Genomic DNA, 18,163 nt, shown 5'->3' with positions numbered 1-18,163 from the left:
TGAAATTAGAGGACTACGTGTCTGATTTATAGGGTATACATGTATATCGCCCTACAGGGCAATCCAACCTTTTAATGTAATTACGTCAATTAAATTAAATATACAGTGTACACGTAAATTAATACGTCGTAAACAACTCAAATATTTAGTTACAAAAGAAAACGGGAAATCTTATTGGAGCAAATCTGGCGTGACTAAATGCCATAAATAGAAGATTCGATAAATAGTATAATTAATTATTTGAAAGCGCGAAAAGTATAGAATACCATATTTGTTTAATTACACTGTAGGCCTATTCGTTCATTCAGTCGGCGTCTGTTAGTTTTACCATCCAAAATTATTATAATAAAAGATTGTAGAAACTTTGAAAATGACATTTCCTTCATAGCACACTGTAGGCCTATGCATGGCGTATAAATCCTGTCTCCATTATTCAGGTCTGTGTAGAAAAATAGGACATTAAACCTCATTTCATTTTATAAAGTCTTCATTTGTACCATTATGTGTCCTTATTTATAGGCCATAAAACAATCATTCCAGATGTCATTATTTACATACATGGACCTTTTAGTTAGGATTCTTTAGGAAATTTTTTATAAATATAAAGTTGTTATTTTTATCGAGTCTGCCACCTTGGTGCCCCCCGGCCCATGTAATTTTTCTTCTTGCTTTCGATATTGCTTCTCTCATAGTATCATCATTAAACTATCATGATTGGTGCTGAAATGTATGAAGCTAAACCCCATTTCATTTTTTTTTTTTTTTTTTTTTTTTCTGTGCCTTTGAGAAACCTGTTAAAGCAAATTTCCACTCAAATTAAACCCCAGGGACTCTTTTTAAAATATTTTTAATATTTAAAATTTCCTTGAACAAACGCATTGCGTATCAAGGTGTTTAAAAACCTGGCTGGTTGTGCATTTTAGAAACCAGTTAATGTAAATATCTTTCAAATCAAGGTTATAGAAACCTGTTAATGCAAATCCAAGAGAAGATATGACACCTTTTTAATATTTTTTAAAATAGATTTCCTTGAACTAATCCACTCAGTAGCAAGGTTGTTAAACGCATTAAACATGAAATTTGTTATTGTGCCAACAATTCCTTGTTTGAAACTCTACCTCTCCACATTTCATGGATATTTAAACAAGCATAAAGAGAGAATTACTCAAGTTGATACGAAACATTTAAACTCGAGTAACCCACAACAGACATAAATCTAGATAAGCCTGATGACGCCTAAAGATCATGTCCTGTCAATTACAATAACATTTGAGATTTTTAAATACATGACATTTGTGCGCATGGGCGGATCTGAAGGCCAAGGAGAGGGGGTAACAATGGAACCTGATGGAATCTATACAATTTCTAGGGTGAAAAGGATGTGACACCCTGCTTTACATTTGGTGAGCTGACTTTTCGATGTCTACTAAAGATAAATTCTCACACTGATCAGCAGTGAATATTCGTAATCCTCTGTGAAACAGATTGATAAATTCTTTCTATAACCATCCCCACCCCAACGTTATTTTATGTCGGCTTGCACCGAAGTGTCGCAGACAAAATGGTGACACGCCTGTCGGAGCATCGGTGGCCGATGCGGATTCCGCTTGCTCATTAAGCAGGCGGTTCTGGCTTCGATCCTGCCATTGGCAGCACATTTGGAATTCAGTGAAGAGTAGGCGGAAACCTGTTCGGTCAAAATGATCTGGCTTTAACACCGCACTCTTAGAAATGTTGTACAGGCCCGTAACTAAGGTTGGGGGGGGGGGGGGCAAAACGTTTCGCCCCCCCCCCCACCTCTGAAAAAATTGTCGACCATAGATATATATTGTCCGTCAATTTTACAGCACCCAGGCCCGCTCCCCTCGTTGCTCTGAGCTAGTTACGGCCCTGATGTTGTAAAACCCGCGGTCGTTGCTTCAGGAATATGAACTTTATATAGCTTAGGGTCCCACCAAGGGTAATTCCAGTATAACGACTCCGTGCCAACTCTTTACCCACACCTGCACAATGATTTTTTTCACACTTACAATGGTTTGTATTTTACTGGTTCACATTTCGGGTTAGGTCCATGCATGTTATTTGCATTTCTATGTCGCAAGGCGAGCATGAAATTATTTCCTATAAGGCGTTTTCTTTCAAATATATGGCTTATGCACTTTTAAAATTTAAAACTATCATATTAAATATAATTGACACTGACCTTCACGCTTCTTCTATTAGTGTTTAACGTCCGCTTCCAACGAGGGTGATATCGCAGACAAGCTGTCTTATTTTATTATCTTGGCGCACTTGCAGGGGTCTTACCTGTGGGAGGAAACCAGGAGTACCCGAAGTAAACCAGCGAGACTGAGAAAGCGCCCCTATCACCAAGTCATATGCTCAGACCTGGGGTCCAAACCACGACCGCAAGCCAGAGGTGACCGGCCAGCTAGAGTCCGAAGTGCGACACTCTAGATCACTAGGTCTACTCTACCCCTACCTTCACACGCAGTCAAAACCCTTAAATACACGAAGTGGCGACAAGTTCAAGAAGATGAAGATATTTTTTCTAAAAGCAAAAATTGAATGTAAAAAGAGAGAAAATGGGTCCATTTCAATCATATGAATTTAATATTTAAAATTAAACTATTCTATTTTTACTTGCGTGTGCGGTCTATACTCTCGTTTCGATTTCCAACTTTCGGAGGATCTTTTATAACGTGCTGTTTATGACAAGTGGAGACTCAGTGTTTCGTCTCATAAGAACCACTGACGCGTTTTCCTTCCAAGACCCACTGACAAACGGAAAACTTGACTGAAATATCCCGAGGAACTTTCTTATCCAATATCTGAATCGAAGAACCCAGGACCTCCTGGTTAGTCATTCTGCACATAGAAAACTATCTACTACTAATATAGATCTCTGTCCTAACTGGCGGTCATACCCTATAGTACCATTTTGTAATGCAGTTCTACTCCGTTTCACGTCTGTCATAAATACACAGATTAAATAAACCTTTTCAATTTTATTAAATGAAAGCGGAATAAAGACTTCTCAAAGTAAAGTGTTTTCGACTAAAATCGTCGATTTAAGACTTAAAATGTCGGTCAACTAACTTAGTGTCTGTTCTCATGTAGCTAATTGTTGACAGACAGCGTAAGTTTAGTATGTTCCATATAGTGCAAGCATTACACGCATGGAGCCACGGTGGCTAGGTGGTTAATACGCTGGCTCACTAGCCTGGAGGTCGGGTGTTCGACCCCTGCATTGGCCGAGAAAGTTCATCTGGATTTTCCGACGTGGTTTCCCCTTGTCAGTGGTGCAGAACGGAGGGCCTGACAAGGACAGCTGTATAGTCCTTCGGATGAGACAAAAACCGAGATCCCGTGTATACATTGGAATGTACGTAAAAGATCCCTTGGCAGTTGGAATTCGATATAAGAGTAGGCGATAGTGCCTCTGCCCGGGCAAAATTTCCGTCATAGCACACTGTATGGCGTATGCCCGTCTTCATTAGCCCAGTCACAGAGTATGGGAGCAGAACAGTAGGACGTTAAACCCCATTTCATTTCATTCCTTATTACACGCATATAAAAAGTCAGCCTTAAGAGCTCCCAGAAACAAAAAGAGGGCATTTTTGTCGGGTTCCTGGATTGTTTTGGGGAAAAGATTTATTAAATAGACAATACAAATCAAACCGGGATATTTAGCTTAGTTATCTCGTTATAGTGAACCAGTGCCTAATAGAAAGGCTACAGGAAATAATTGATGAAGGAGTATACAATTTAAAACTAACATCGTCAACACTATAAGTCGAAAGGGAGCCGCGGTGGACCAGTTAGTAAGACGCCGGCTCGCTAACCAGCTTTCTGGTTCGCTCTCGTGTTGGCCCCTTGTCAGTAGTGCAGGACGGAGGACAGTGTCTAGTCGATCGGATGGTGCGATACCTAGGTATCGTGTACACATTGGCCTGCACGTAAAAGAAACCATGAAAGTTTGAATTTGAAATAAGAGTATATTCACTACAATGTATAGCGTATGACCGTCTTCATTAGCCCAGTCGGAGCAGAAAAGAAAATCAACTCAGGGGCAATAACTGGTTAAATAGTAAAACCAAGGGCTACCATGGTGGGATAATTATAATAAGTAAATGAAAGAAATGTAATATATATATGTATGTGAATATTCGCCATTTCAGACACAGTTGAAAACACAGTAATGGATTCGAGAAGAAAACAGAGTTTATTTACAGGAAAACAGACATTGGCATCAATTGAAGAAGAAACAAACGCAGCTAATCATGGGTAAGTCCTTCGTTTTTATTTAGGGGTGGAGTGGGGAAATTGATCATATGTATTTGCGTTATAAGAATCTATTTTAAAGTCCTGTCCATTCTCAATTGCCTTTATATATATAGTGTATATAGTGGTGGGGTGGGGGCGTCACATTCAACAAGAAATTTCACAGAAAATTTACAATCGACGTCCTAACCGAATTTATTTTGTGTATTTACTTTTGTTGAACATTCGAATTAAATTAAATATCATATTCCCACTTAAATATTCCACGATTTCTTGGTGTCCTGTAACAGGACACACTGTGTATAGTAAAATTTTACTTATTGTATTCGTGAACAATCTACTGGTGCCTACTTTATTCAGATGCACGAACAAAAACCACAATAAATCTTCTACCATTACACCAGCAATCACCTCTTTTTGGCATAATCAGGCTACCACAAACAACATCTTTAAAATAGTAAATGAATACTTCGATGTCACCAGACGCTTCAAGATCTCATTTTATTTATTTTTTTAATCATTTTCTAAAGCACATCTGTTTTATTTGTTATAAATAGTGTGTATATAACTTATTTAATTTATATGATTTTCCCATGATTCTGTAATATGTACATAGCACATCTGTATATTATATGTTTTATATTCCTTGTATGAGGAGAGGGGTGATATAGGCTATGCCTGTTCCCTGACCTCCCTTTTTTTCATAAATTTAAAATAAAATATTGTTTACAAAAAATAAAAAAATAAAAAATAAAATAAATAAATAAATAAATCTACTAAAATAAAATGACGAGCATTGAATAACAGTTTGACTTATCATAAGTGGTACCATTTTTTGTCGAAAGGTGAGCTGAAGTATAAAGTATTCCATCTTGACACGGCAATAACATTTCCTATAATAATGAATACCGTGTAGAAATAATTTGTTGGTCTGTAATACTCTGTCATGGGAGGTAGTGCGTACAGTACATTATACTATACGAAATATTCTAAGGTCGGGATTTTCCGACGTGGTTTCCCCTTGTTAGTGATGCAGGGCAGAGGGCCTGACAAGGACAGTTGTCTAGTCGTTCAGATGGGACGAAAAACCGAGGTCCAGTAAAAGATCCCTTGGCAGTTGGAATTCGATATACGAGTAGGCCGTAGAGCCGGTGTCCGGACAAAATTTCCCTCATAGTACACTGTATGGCGTATGCCCGTCTTCATTAGCCAACAATACATCATGATTTCAATAGTAAGTTCCGTCGATCCCGATTAAAGACAAAAATCATCTCTTTATACTAAACGACAAATTTAGTATTTGTGGTTCGGGTTTTAGGGGGCTGGGGGCGAGGTACTTCCCAGTTATTCGGCATGGATCGGTTAACTAAAGTACAATCATGGTTTGGCTTGGTAACTTACGCTCTTCTAAATTGCAAAATAAGAAACTGAAAAATCGCAAAGTTTAGGGGCTGATACCGGTAACAAACGAACTGTCCAAAAAAGAGAAGGATGGACGCGAATGCGAGCGGGGTTCAAGGGTCGTTTATACTGAGCCTGAATGCGATACGTTCCCAGAAAAGTATTTATCGGGTGATTATTTCCAATAAAAGTATGGCGATTTTGGTATACATGTATATGGAAAGTATAGAAATATCCAATCTTACTAGAAAAAAACACTCATGGATCGATAAAGGACAAAAATGTAAGGGTTTCCCTAATCGGCATCCTGACGATTAGGAATGTCTGCTCGCGTGACTGTTAAATGGTCCTGGCAGAATGGTGCCTTTCACTCATATACCCATTTACACTTAATAGGAAATGTTTTTTCATCCATGGCAGATATATTTCAAACACCTTTATTTATTTTTCTAATACTTCAAAAAAATGTTCTAGAATTTAATTTGCAGAAGGAAAAGGGTTAATATTGTGAGCTAATTTACCCGCACCGATGGCATCCCTCTCAGTAATATTTGCGGCCTAGCGAATATTCACTGCTGATCAATGTAGGGGGAACCACGTCGGAAAATCCCGATACATTTTCACGGCCCACACCAGTAATCTTAAAGCCAACCAAATGCTTTTAGCGAAATCTAAGTGACTGCCTGTAACATACCCTTTATATACAGCACCACGGGGTAAACATATGTTCAACATTGACCTTTAAACTTAAAATACATTTAATACAGTAAATCAAGATTTGATGATATAATTGTAAACTCTTATCTTGTAATAAATATAGTGGTATATTATATATTACTGTCTAGTTTACATTAAATATATATGTATAATATATCATAGCCCTTATTTACACGTTACTTATAAAGAAAACGCGGCAACCAGCAATTACACGGATTAACCAAAAAAAAACCTACATCACTACAACATCATACAGGTTACTATGCGTTCTTAAAGATCCCTTGGCAGTTGGAATTCGATATAAGAGTAGGCCGTAGCGCCGCTGTCCGAGCAAAATTTCCCTCATAGCACACTGTATGGCGTATGCCCGTCTTCATTAGCCCAGGTTAGGAGCAGAACAGTAGGACGTTAAACCCCATTTCATTTCATTGTAATAATGGAGGGGGTTGGATGGCCGAATGGTTAGCGTGTGTGCGCTGTATCATAAGGTCTGTCATTGAGTCAACTGGTGTGGTTTCGATTCCCCGGATGTACGTGACAGGAGTAGGGACGCCTGTCCAACCTCGTGGGTTTTCTCTGGGTCCTCCGGTTTCCTCCCACTGCAAAAGACCCGTACGCGCAAGCGAATTATTGAAATAAAATTGAACCATGTGTTGGTCCCGAAATGTCCTAGTTTATGTCTAGGATCGTAAAAGTTTATACGCACTCATATTTCTGAATTAAACGAAACACTGCGAGAAGTATACGCACTGTATGTGAAATAGCTTTATTTAACGCCCGCTTCCACCAAAGTGATATCGCAGACAATTACATGTTATGTATAGAGTAAAATCATTTACAAGGTGATTAGCAAAAATAATTTAAAGGATTATTGAATATTTATATATATGTACAGAATGAGTAGAACAATTAATGACGGGGATATACTCACTGCAGGTCTTCACAACTTATAGTCCTCGTACCAAGAACCAAGAATATTTCCCATGTGAAAAAAAATACAGATTCTGAAAAAAGAAATCATGCCAGGTTATTATATAGGGCTGAATCAAGTGATATTGTAACGTGACAACACAACAAAAATTATGTTGTGTTGCTGTGCTACAATGTCGCGATCATCATACATGGGAGATAATTATGACTTCCTTACGTTTGTGTCCGTGTTAATTTAATATCGTTGTGTTTGCAAGAACAAAAAAGTGACTACAATTTATTATGGATTGTCACCATGTCTCTAGGATACATACATATTTATTTCATAAATCGACGTGTACCGGGGCAATCTAAGGTGTACTATACTTTATATATAATTATAGGTATAATTTACGACAGACTGTTATTTCCTTTCCTGTCGTATATAAGTAACAATCTTTAAAGCTTTTATCTATCACGGCCGATGGTAGTTTATAATACTAGTATTTTAGAAAAGGAAGACTATTTTTGGACATTGTATAATAAACAAACGATGGGTTATTTGGAGATGGGCATACGACATACCGTGTGTGCTATGATGAGGGAAATTTTGGCCGGACAGCGGCATTACGTACTCTGCCTACTCTTATATCGAATTCCAACTGTCAAGGTTGTTTTTTTTTACGTGCCCTTCAATGAGTAGCCTACATGCACGGGAGATTGGTTTTCCGTACCATCCGAACGACGATACGTTGTCTCTTGAAACAGGGGAACCACACCGGAAAATCCTGATGAAATCGAACACGATCGACCCCCCAAGTTAGAGAGCCAACGCCTTACTCACTGGGGGAGGCGGGGGTGGGGGTGGCCGAATGGTTAGCACGCGCGCGCTGTATCATACGGCCTGTCATTGAGTCAACTGGCGGGGTTTCGTGTTGTACTTGACAAGGAGTAGGGTCGCCTGTCTGCAACCTCGTTGGTTTTCTCCGGTTTCCTCCCAGTGCTAAAGACCCCTACGCGCAAGCGAATTATTGAAATAAAATTGAACCATGTGTTAGTCCCGAAATGACCTATAGTTTGTGTCGAGTGGACGTTAAACCCCATTTCTCTCTCTCTCTCGGTGGGTTGGATGGCCGAATGGTTAGCACGCGCGCGCTGTATCATACGGTCTGTCATTGAGTCAACTGGCTGGGTTTCGATTCCCCGGTTGTACTTGACAAGGAGTAGGGTCGCCTGTCCAACCTCGTGGGTTTTCTCCGGGTCCTCTGGTTTCCTGATCCCACTGCTAAAGACCCCTACGCGCAAGCGAATTATTGAAATAAAATTAAACCATATGTTAGTCCCGAAATGACCTAGTTTGTGTCGAATGGACGTTAAACCCCATCTCCCTCTCTCTCTCTCCTCTCTCTCCTTACTAACTGAGCCAGGGTATCTAGTTGGAAACTTCAGTCGGTCTAACTAGTGTCTTCAAAAAATATTATGGTTTAAGCATAATAACGGAATATTTATTGTCGAAAAAAACAGACTAAAACATTTGCGCCTATATATAGTATAACAAAATGTCTGAAATTCTGGCTCTTAAAATGACCGGCGGTCACATTTCAGTTTTTGCAGGTCGTTATTTGATGACCACTAGCTATTCAAATGCCTCGAACGGATTCATGAATAAATTCAATTTTCTGTAAAAAAAAAAATACATTCGTCTGTTATAAAATCTGAATTCAAAGCCAAACACACCCAAAGGGGTGGTCGTCTTTCTAAAAGGGAATTAACTCCCAAATTTTTAGCAGACGAAAGTCTATCGATTGGCGCGTCCTCTAGTGTTCGTCATTGTAATCAATTCCCTGGACTTGTAATGGAGTAGATAAGCTGACTTGTGGTTTAATCATGGAATAATTTAGCTTACGTGATATTATAGCAATTGCCAATATGTGAAACTTAAACAGTGAATAACCAGCCATTCAAGGTTAGTAATTGTTCTTTATACCGTCTCTTCATTTAGAATATATTCACGTGCGAAAGCCTTCCATTTCTTGAATGGTGTTGGCAAGAACGCGTTCACGGTAACCAACTTCTGGGATGGTTAAAAATTGGGACTATAATATTTTCAGAATACGCAAATATTCAGGTTTAATAATTTTAGGCCTAAATACTGAATTAATTTCTAATGAAAAAATAAATGATCCAATATTATACTCTTCAATTACTCACAATAATTCAGAAATATTTATTAAACTCTGACGGACTATAATCTGGGGAAATATAATAGAATCTTAACTAATATAGACCAATTAACTAAATTAATTCAGGGATTTATGACCAATTATGGTTAGAATTAATATATAAGTTATTTTATGCTTCTTGATTAGATAGCCTACATTAATGCAAATTTTATGGAAGAACTAGTTGTAACATTTCAAAGCCAAAATTTATTAACATTTGTGGATTTATAAACAATTAATATTAAAATTACTATGAGTTATTCGGTATTTCATGTTAGATTAGATTTATCAGGTTATATTTTTTTTATCTCTCCCATAAATGATTACATATTTCATGGCATATGTAATATTTAACAATTGTGAATAATGAATTAATATTTAAATTAATTTGAGTTATTCCATAGAAATTGATTCTATTGTTAAATGTTAGATTTATCACCCTATACTTTATCTTTCCTATAAATTATAATTGGGTATTTCAAATGCACGTATACTTCATGATAACCAGTTATTATATGATTTATGCTATTATCTCACAGTTTTCATGTTTTTCTTTTATCTTTTCCATGAATTGTTTCATGTCCTGATAGATATTATATTTGTCACAGAATAAATTTTATAGGCACAAACAGCTAGAACGGTCACATATGTCTCAAAAGTCAAAAATATATGTGAACACTGTTCTAATTTTTTAATTAAGCACATCTAAGTATAAAATAAACAATTTTTTGATGACTGGTTTGTAGGAGAAATATAGCAGAATTATTATTACATAAGACACATCAAAATGGCAGTGTAAAATCAATAGAAAGCAAGGCAAAAATTAAATGGTCATTAAACTTCAGTTAGAATTGATTAGTTTGAATTTTTTTTTTTTTGACCAAAATGTTTGTTGGATAAAAGTGCATTTGAATGTGTGTTCTTATACTTGATGGTTTTAAAGTTAGAATTGATCAGTTTAAATAATTTTTTACCAAAATATTTTTTTATGAAAAGGGTTTTTGATTGTGTGGTTGTTGTGAATATTTTTAGCTTTTATTCTGACATTTTGGGGGTTTAATATACCACATTTTGACTCGGCACCTACCTTTAAAGATACAGTATGGAACATTAGATAAAGAGTTATAAACTAGATAATGTAAAGGGAATATGCTGAAAATTGCACTCAAGTTGATTCACTCTAAGCCGAGAAAACCTTTTTAAAAATCACTGTAGCCTTGATTGTCATTGCTACCGCTGTCACAATAATAATTAGCAAAGTCTTGATTATCCAATTTTGCAGTTAATCATCATTGGGCATTGAACAGCAGATCGAATTCAATTCCAATGAAAATCAGACACATAAGATGACATCAAGAGTTGACTATGTTCTTTTCATTTCAATAGATGTCTAATTAATAGTTTATATAAGAAAGACCTGAAGTAGGCAGATTTACCTCTTGCATAATGTATGTTTAAAGATACATTATGTAAGATTTAGATAAAGAACTAGCCATTCTTGCTATAATAGTTCGAAAGTAGAAGATGTAAAATGAATAATTTGAAAATTTCATTCAAATTACTCTATTGCAAGCGAACATATTAGCCTTTGAAGGTTTGACAGATGTGTGCAATAATTTCAACCACCGGACTGGTTGATCGAAGCTAAGTCTCGGTCCTCCATATTTGATTAAATCAAAGTATCGCTGAACCATTCTAATCTATTTAATATCGGAGAAATCTGATGCCATCGAGAGTTGATTAAGGCCGTCTGGATCAGTTAATTAATGTCTAATTAATACTTTAGAAAACATTTCAGGGCTAAAGAAAGACCTGCAATAGGCAGATTTAGCTCTTGCATAATGCACGGTTAAGTGCTTTTATTGTGAAAAAGCAGAATAACCTTTGTTTTGTCATATTTGCAAGTAATAAATGGCAAGTATTATAGTATCGCCAGGTATTCAATACAGTACTTCTTAAACGACCTGAGTAGAGGTAATAATAATAAATGAAAAAGGAACGGAAAATGTAAATAGATAAGAAATACAACACCAAATCCATTTTTTTTCTTCTAAAGTCGAATTGTTGAAAAATGCTCTAGCAGGGTGGTTCATAAAGACATTTTAAAAGATAATAAATAAATGCTCAACCATAATAAAATAGGTTAAATTTAGAAACAGGAACAAAATACCCTCTTTGATAGGCATTTAGTGATTAAGAGTATTAAAGATGCCTTGTACAAACTGTGTGATTTGATGACATATTTGGATTAAAAACATATTCAAAGTAATTTATCTATCAAGCGTTTGATTCAAATCGATCTCAAAACATTTTAATTCTAAGAAAACTACCCCATGCTCAAGAATCTATTTTAAGTGGCGCCTCATTTGTCATGTGACTTGATTGTCGCTGTCCATTTACCATAAATATTGAAGCATAAATACATGTAAATTCCTGGGCCCTTATTCACGAAAACTTAAACTAAGTTACAACCAAAATTTTAAGAAATACTGCAACTTCATTGGATATATGCAAATTGATTTTACTGGTCAGCCAATCGAATTGCAGTATTTCTTAAAATTTTGATTGTATCTTAGTTGTTTTCGTGAATAAGGGCCCTGGATTATCTTCTGCAAACTTCTTTTTCCGCTGTTTAATAACAGAATCTACTGGATATTTAATTCTCTTAATGTTCTCACTGATAAACACATCAGCGCTCCTTACATCACTTAAGGAGACATGCTGCCAGTTAGGGACACCCTGCCATTTTTGTCCTGTGGGTACCCCATGGGTGTTTTTAAGGGAATCCAGTAATTTTCTAGTAAGATTTAGTGTCTCTACTTTCCATATATACCAAAATTGACATACTTTTAATGGAAATAACTACTCAATACTTGTGGGAATGTCTCTTTAATGGATAATATAAAACAAAATACAAGGAATACAGGATTCTCATCGTCTACTAGTTATGGATTACAGTTTTAACATTATATTCTCTCATTACGTGAAATAAAAGGCTTGCTGTGTCTTCCAGTTCTAACTTCCTGCAGCTTATGTATAATTAATTTTTCAATCGGATTCCGACTCGATAGTATTTTTTTTTGAAGGTCAGGAATTTAAATGGTTTACATGTATTTATTTCCATGTTCTGAAATGAAATAAAATGAAATGGGGTTTAACAGTCTAATTTTTTACACCAAATGGACTATTGAAGATGGCCATATACCTTGGATGTGGTGAGGGAAATTTTGCCTGGACAATTGCGCAAGAGCATAGCGTACCCTTATTTCAAATTCCACCTGTCAAGGGTTCTTTTACTATCACTCATGCTCAAGGAGTTTTTGTGTCCCTTCCTAACAACTAGACACTGTTTTGGTATGCCCTCCAGTCCATACTATTAATAAGGGAAACCATGATGGAAGTTCTAGGAACTCCAAAGTTAGTGACACTGACAACATATACAAATTTTAAATTTCAAGTAGAGTAAATCTGGCGTATGCCCGTCTTCATTATCCCAGTCGGAGCAGAAAGATGTGACATTTAATCACCATTTCATTTCATTTACGTTGCTGACATTCTTTAACTCTTTACTGAACATGTATTAAAAATATAAATAAAAACACAGAGAGACGACAAAACTAGCGGAACTTGAATCTGACATTGTCTGTGACCGTTCTAATTAATAAATCAAAACAGAAATATCCTGATGAAATAAAAATATACAAAAAACGTGATTAACGCCGACAGGAAAAATCAATGGTCTCCAAACAAGGAAGAAGTTTGTCAATCAGATTTGATTGTAATTCATCTGTTGATCAGACGGGAACTGACTCAAATGATTCCAAAAATAGAGTCTCATGTCTAAATATGGCTACAGAGAATAGGATTTACTGATAATTATAGAAACGCATGCTATTTATAGCGTTCCATACTTATTCTCAAATGGGTTTGATTACAATATGGCCGTCTCTTGAATATAAACAAACGGAAATAACATGTCACTAATCTCAATTTAAATTTGCGGCTATTTAGCTGTAAAGTAAAACAACGGAAAAACTGAATACAGATAATTAGAAGCTAATTCTGGATTGCTTCACTTTTTACGTTAATTAGCCGGCATAGCGATTTTAGTTTTATCTCAGAAAATTTCAGGCACTACTGAAGTTTACATGTACCTGACATTGGTAAATTTGTACCAGAAGTGTATTAAACATATCAACAAAAATTAGAAGCTAATTCTGGATTGCTTCACTTTTTACGTTAATTAGCCGGCATAGCGATTTTAGTTTTATCTCAGAAAATTTCAGGCACTACTGAAGTTTACATGTACCTGACATTGGTAAATTTGTACCAGAAGTGTATTAAACATATCAACAAAAATACACAAAATCATATTCCTGAAGAAATGGCTCGAGAAATCTCTCTCTAGCCGCTTCTGTATACTTCGAACAAAAGTTTTGGTTTTTGACAAAATAGGTCTATTTTTATCGTCCAATCAAATTTCTCCTGTTGGAAGTCGTAGTTCTATCTAGTTTGTTGTAACAAAATACATAACAAGACAGCCTGTCTCTTTGATCTGGGGTCTTCACTAAAACTTTGTACAGTTGATTAAATTTATTATAAGATGGTGAAAATATTGTTTTTCTGCAATAACCTGCTATTATCTGGATATTCGCTCATAATAAATTTTGTGGGTTGTGACATAATTAATGTAACCATGATTGTCATTATACACTTTTACCTTAACATATTTAGAGCTCCGATTAACCCTGATTGCTTTGTTACGCTGTAATCGATTGGTTGTTAACCCGACTATTAACCAATCAGAATTTAGGACAGTGTTTGAATGGGATAAGGAATAGTGCCTGATAAAGCCTGAATTTGTGCCTGACGATGTCTGTGACTGGTGGCCTTTTCCAGGCTTGTTTATTTGAAGTGCATGTATTGTTCAGAATAGTGCTGGGTTTTGCCACAGCAGTCATGATACGATACATATTGCCATTCAGGTGCTATGATTCGATACGTGTCACGATTCATCACCAGGTCAATATTTACCAAGAAAACAACAGGATAAATTAATATTTGATATTTTTAGTCCTGCCAATGTTGAAGAATTAAAACTATTTTATATCAGGATATTGATGTGGATCAAAATAAGGACCAAAACAATTTAAGAGTGTTTGTGTAACCATATATAATGTGTGATATGGAGAATTAAGCGGGACTGGTTACTTACTGAAGCGACAAACAAAAACATAAAAAATTTTGCGATACATCGATTCAGTGTCTAATCGTGAAAGGACGAATCGCGATACATCAATTCAACAATATATCATGCCAACACTAGCTGAGAACTCTTTCTAAAGCTAAAATTTTACATGTATCTAATTTTTCACTGCTTTAATGTTCTCAACTGAATCATTTAACATTTAATTAAAGATACATTATGGGAGATTAGATAAAGAGCTGGAAGTTCTCACTATAATAGTTAAGAACTAGATAATGTAAAAGGAATTTGCTGAAAATTTCTGTCAAATTGATCCAAGGAGAGGAGTTTTACATAGGCAAAGCCTGTTCCCCAATCCCATTCAGACAACCTGAATAAAAATATTGTTTAAAATAAAATCATTACTAAAGTCGGTACGATAAAAAAACATAGTCTTGATTATCCATTTCATGATTAAATTATGAATAGAAGTCGAACAGCAAATCGGAACCTACTCCAACAAACATCGCAGGCTAACAATGACATCGAAAGTTGATTATGGTCTGGATAAGTTAATTAATGTCTAATTAATAATTTAGATAACATTTTAGGCCTAAAGAAAGACCTGCAATAGGCAGATTTAGCTCTTGCATAATGTATGTTTGAAAAAACAAAATATCAACTGTAGGTAATTCCCCTGGCTTGGATTTCAGCGGATTAATTTACTCTACACTGACAGGTGTTGCTGGTTGGTTTATATTGTCTGCCGAAATTGCGGAATTTTGAAATCATCAAATTTTTGCAAATACTGAACGGAATTGAACCATTTTTCATGTGGACGTATATTGTTGTCGCGCCTGTCCGTCCATCCACAATTGTTTGTGAACAGTCTACAGGTCACAATTTTTATCCGATTTCAATGAAACTTGAAATATAGGTTTATCACATTCAGATCTTGGTTCCTTTCGATATTGGCATGTATCGGACTGTAACTTCATTGATTATGGCTCCTGATTGTACAAAAAATCACGTTTTTAGCTTGTGAACACTGTAGAGGTCACAATTTTTATCTGATTTGGTTTAAACTTAAATGTATGCTTATAACCCAAAGATCTCAGTTCCTTTCGATATTCGTGCATATCGGAACTTAACTTCCTGAATTATGGCCCCTGATTGAACGAAAAATCGCGTTTTTAGCTTGTGGACCCTATAGAGGTCATAATTTTTATCCGATTTAAAAAAAACCATATTATTATATCACCGTTACACCCTAAGGACGACTGAGTTCGAATTTCGTAAAAATCGGCCCAAAACTGACAGACAAAATGGCCGCCCTTCGTTCTCAAATAGCGTAAAAATATGGTATATCAAGGTTGTGGACTCTATAAAGGTCACAATTTTTATCCGATTTTGTTGAAACTTAAAATGTAAGTTTATAACCAAAAGATCTCGATTGCTGTCGATATTCGAGCATATTGGACCAGAACTTACTGAATTATGGCCCCCTGATTGTACGAAAAATCGCATTTTAGTTGTGGACCCTATAGAGGTCATAATATTTATCCGATTTAAAATATCATATTATTATATCACTGTTACACCCTAAGGACGGCTGAGTTTGAATTTCGTGAAAATCGGCCCAAAACTGACAGATAAAATGGCCGCCCTTCGTTCTCAAATAGCGTAAAAATATGGTATATCAAGGTTGTTGACCCTATAGAGGTCACAATTTTTATCCGTTTTTGTTGAAACTTGAAATGTAAGTTTATAACCCAAAGATCTTGATTCCTGAATTATGGCCCTTGATTGTAGGAAAAATCACTTTCGTTTTAGCTTGTTCTCTATCCATCTCTTGAAAATGTGGGTGTATCCTGCCTGGCAGCCGCTGGTTTAATATTTGCAAGGGATCTACTGTAAACCAATTGTTTTATAGATATTGACATTTGTTTACTAAAATACTTCTCGAAAGTAGACTTTTTTATTTAATGTTTCATTAATTTACGACTGAGTATTTGATTTTTTAATTGAATATTTGATTAAATTGCGACTAAGTGCTGTACTTAAATCCCTGAGACTGAGTGTTTGTTTTTAATCTGCTACTCGATACTATATTTAGACTTTTTATTTTAATATTTTATCAAGTTACAACTAAGGGGTGTACTCACAACCCTGAGACAGCATATTTCATTTCAGTCTGTTATTCGATGCACTATATTTAGACTTTTTAATTTGATATTTGATTTTTTAAATTACGACTAAGTGCTGTAATTATATCCCCGAGACGTAGTATTTATTTTCAATCTTCTACTTGATGCTATTATATGTAGACTTTTTAATTTAATATTTCAGTAAAGAGCTGTACTTACATCCCTAGGTATAGTATAAAATGGCAGAAAGGATTTAAAGGGACACAATAATACTATAATGTAGTGTAAATTCATTAAGCGGGGTGGGTGGGTGGGGGCGATAGCCTAGTGGTCGCACTTCAAACTCTAGGTGGCCGGTCACCTCTGACTGCTGACTTGAGGTCATGGTTTTGATCCCTGGTGTGAGCGTATGTGGCTTGGTGATAGAGGAGCCTTCTCAGCCCTGTGCGTTCGCAAAGATAATAAAAGATAAAACTTGTCTGTATAGATATTTGTGACTGTTTGTTCAGGGGTGCTGTTTACAGCTGTGCTGCTATTTAGTAGTTCAAGTCAGTGATTGACACGTTCTGCACACAGAGATCCATCTACCTATTCCTCGAGAATAGATCTCTGCCCAAAATGGCCACCATATCTCAAAATTAGTATACTGTTTCGAAATGCGAAAAATGCAAGTTCTGGAACTTTATAAATTATATAATTATTTGGGAGTGGTGGTGGCTCAGTAAGTAAGATGCTGGTGGGCAAACCAGGAGGTCTTGGGTTCCCTCATGGTATTGGTCAGGAAAGTTCCTAAAGATTTCCTGGCATGGTTGGTTTCCACTTGTGCAGGAAGGAGAGCCTGACAAGGACAGTGTCTAGTCTATCCAAAAATGAATGTACATTTGGTTAAAATAAGTAGCCTGACAAATAAACATCCACAGAGAAATGAACAAAAAAAGAGGGAAAACATCACACTTTCTTGTAAATATAACATCAATAGAAATAGGACATATCTAGACTTAAAACCTGTCTAGTAACTAAACATAGAAATCCATTAAACATTACAAGGTAAATGTGAGACAATGACTGAACAATGTCTTGCCTCCATCCAAGATTAACGCTTGTTGATAGAATAAACAATACTATGTAGGGTCGTTGATCTTTGATTACAGTGACTGACACCGTTTAGATGAAATAAAGAACAATGTTCTGCATTAGTCCTATAAATTTAATGAAATGGGGTTTAACGTCTACTTTTCTGCACCAACTGGGCTAATGAAGACGTGCATACGCCATATGGGAATTTTGCCCAAACATCT

The 18,163-nt window shown here is 36.0% G+C and overlaps 1 protein-coding gene across 2 annotated transcripts in view; it reads left to right on the top strand.

Moving 5' to 3' along the window:
* Positions 1–18,163, top strand: part of LOC126818584 (probable cyclin-dependent serine/threonine-protein kinase DDB_G0292550) — a 59,421-nt gene that overhangs the window by 2,600 nt on the left and 38,658 nt on the right. The window contains exon 2 of one of the 2 annotated variants that reach the window (XM_050546054.2): positions 4,182–4,287. In XM_050546054.2, coding sequence (XP_050402011.1) covers positions 4,202–4,287 — 86 coding nt within the window. In that variant the 5' untranslated portion in view covers positions 4,182–4,201. Of the gene's footprint in view, positions 1–4,181; positions 4,288–9,157; positions 9,278–18,163 lie in introns of those variants that run through there. The other variant, XM_050546055.2, reaches the window with a different exon arrangement.

The sequence above is a fragment of the Patella vulgata genome, chromosome 4 (genome assembly GCF_932274485.2).
Source record: "Patella vulgata chromosome 4, xgPatVulg1.2, whole genome shotgun sequence".
Taxonomy (NCBI): domain Eukaryota; kingdom Metazoa; phylum Mollusca; class Gastropoda; family Patellidae; genus Patella; species Patella vulgata.
Note: the sequence above shows the minus strand (reverse complement) of the source record. Positions and strands in the feature narration are given on the sequence as shown.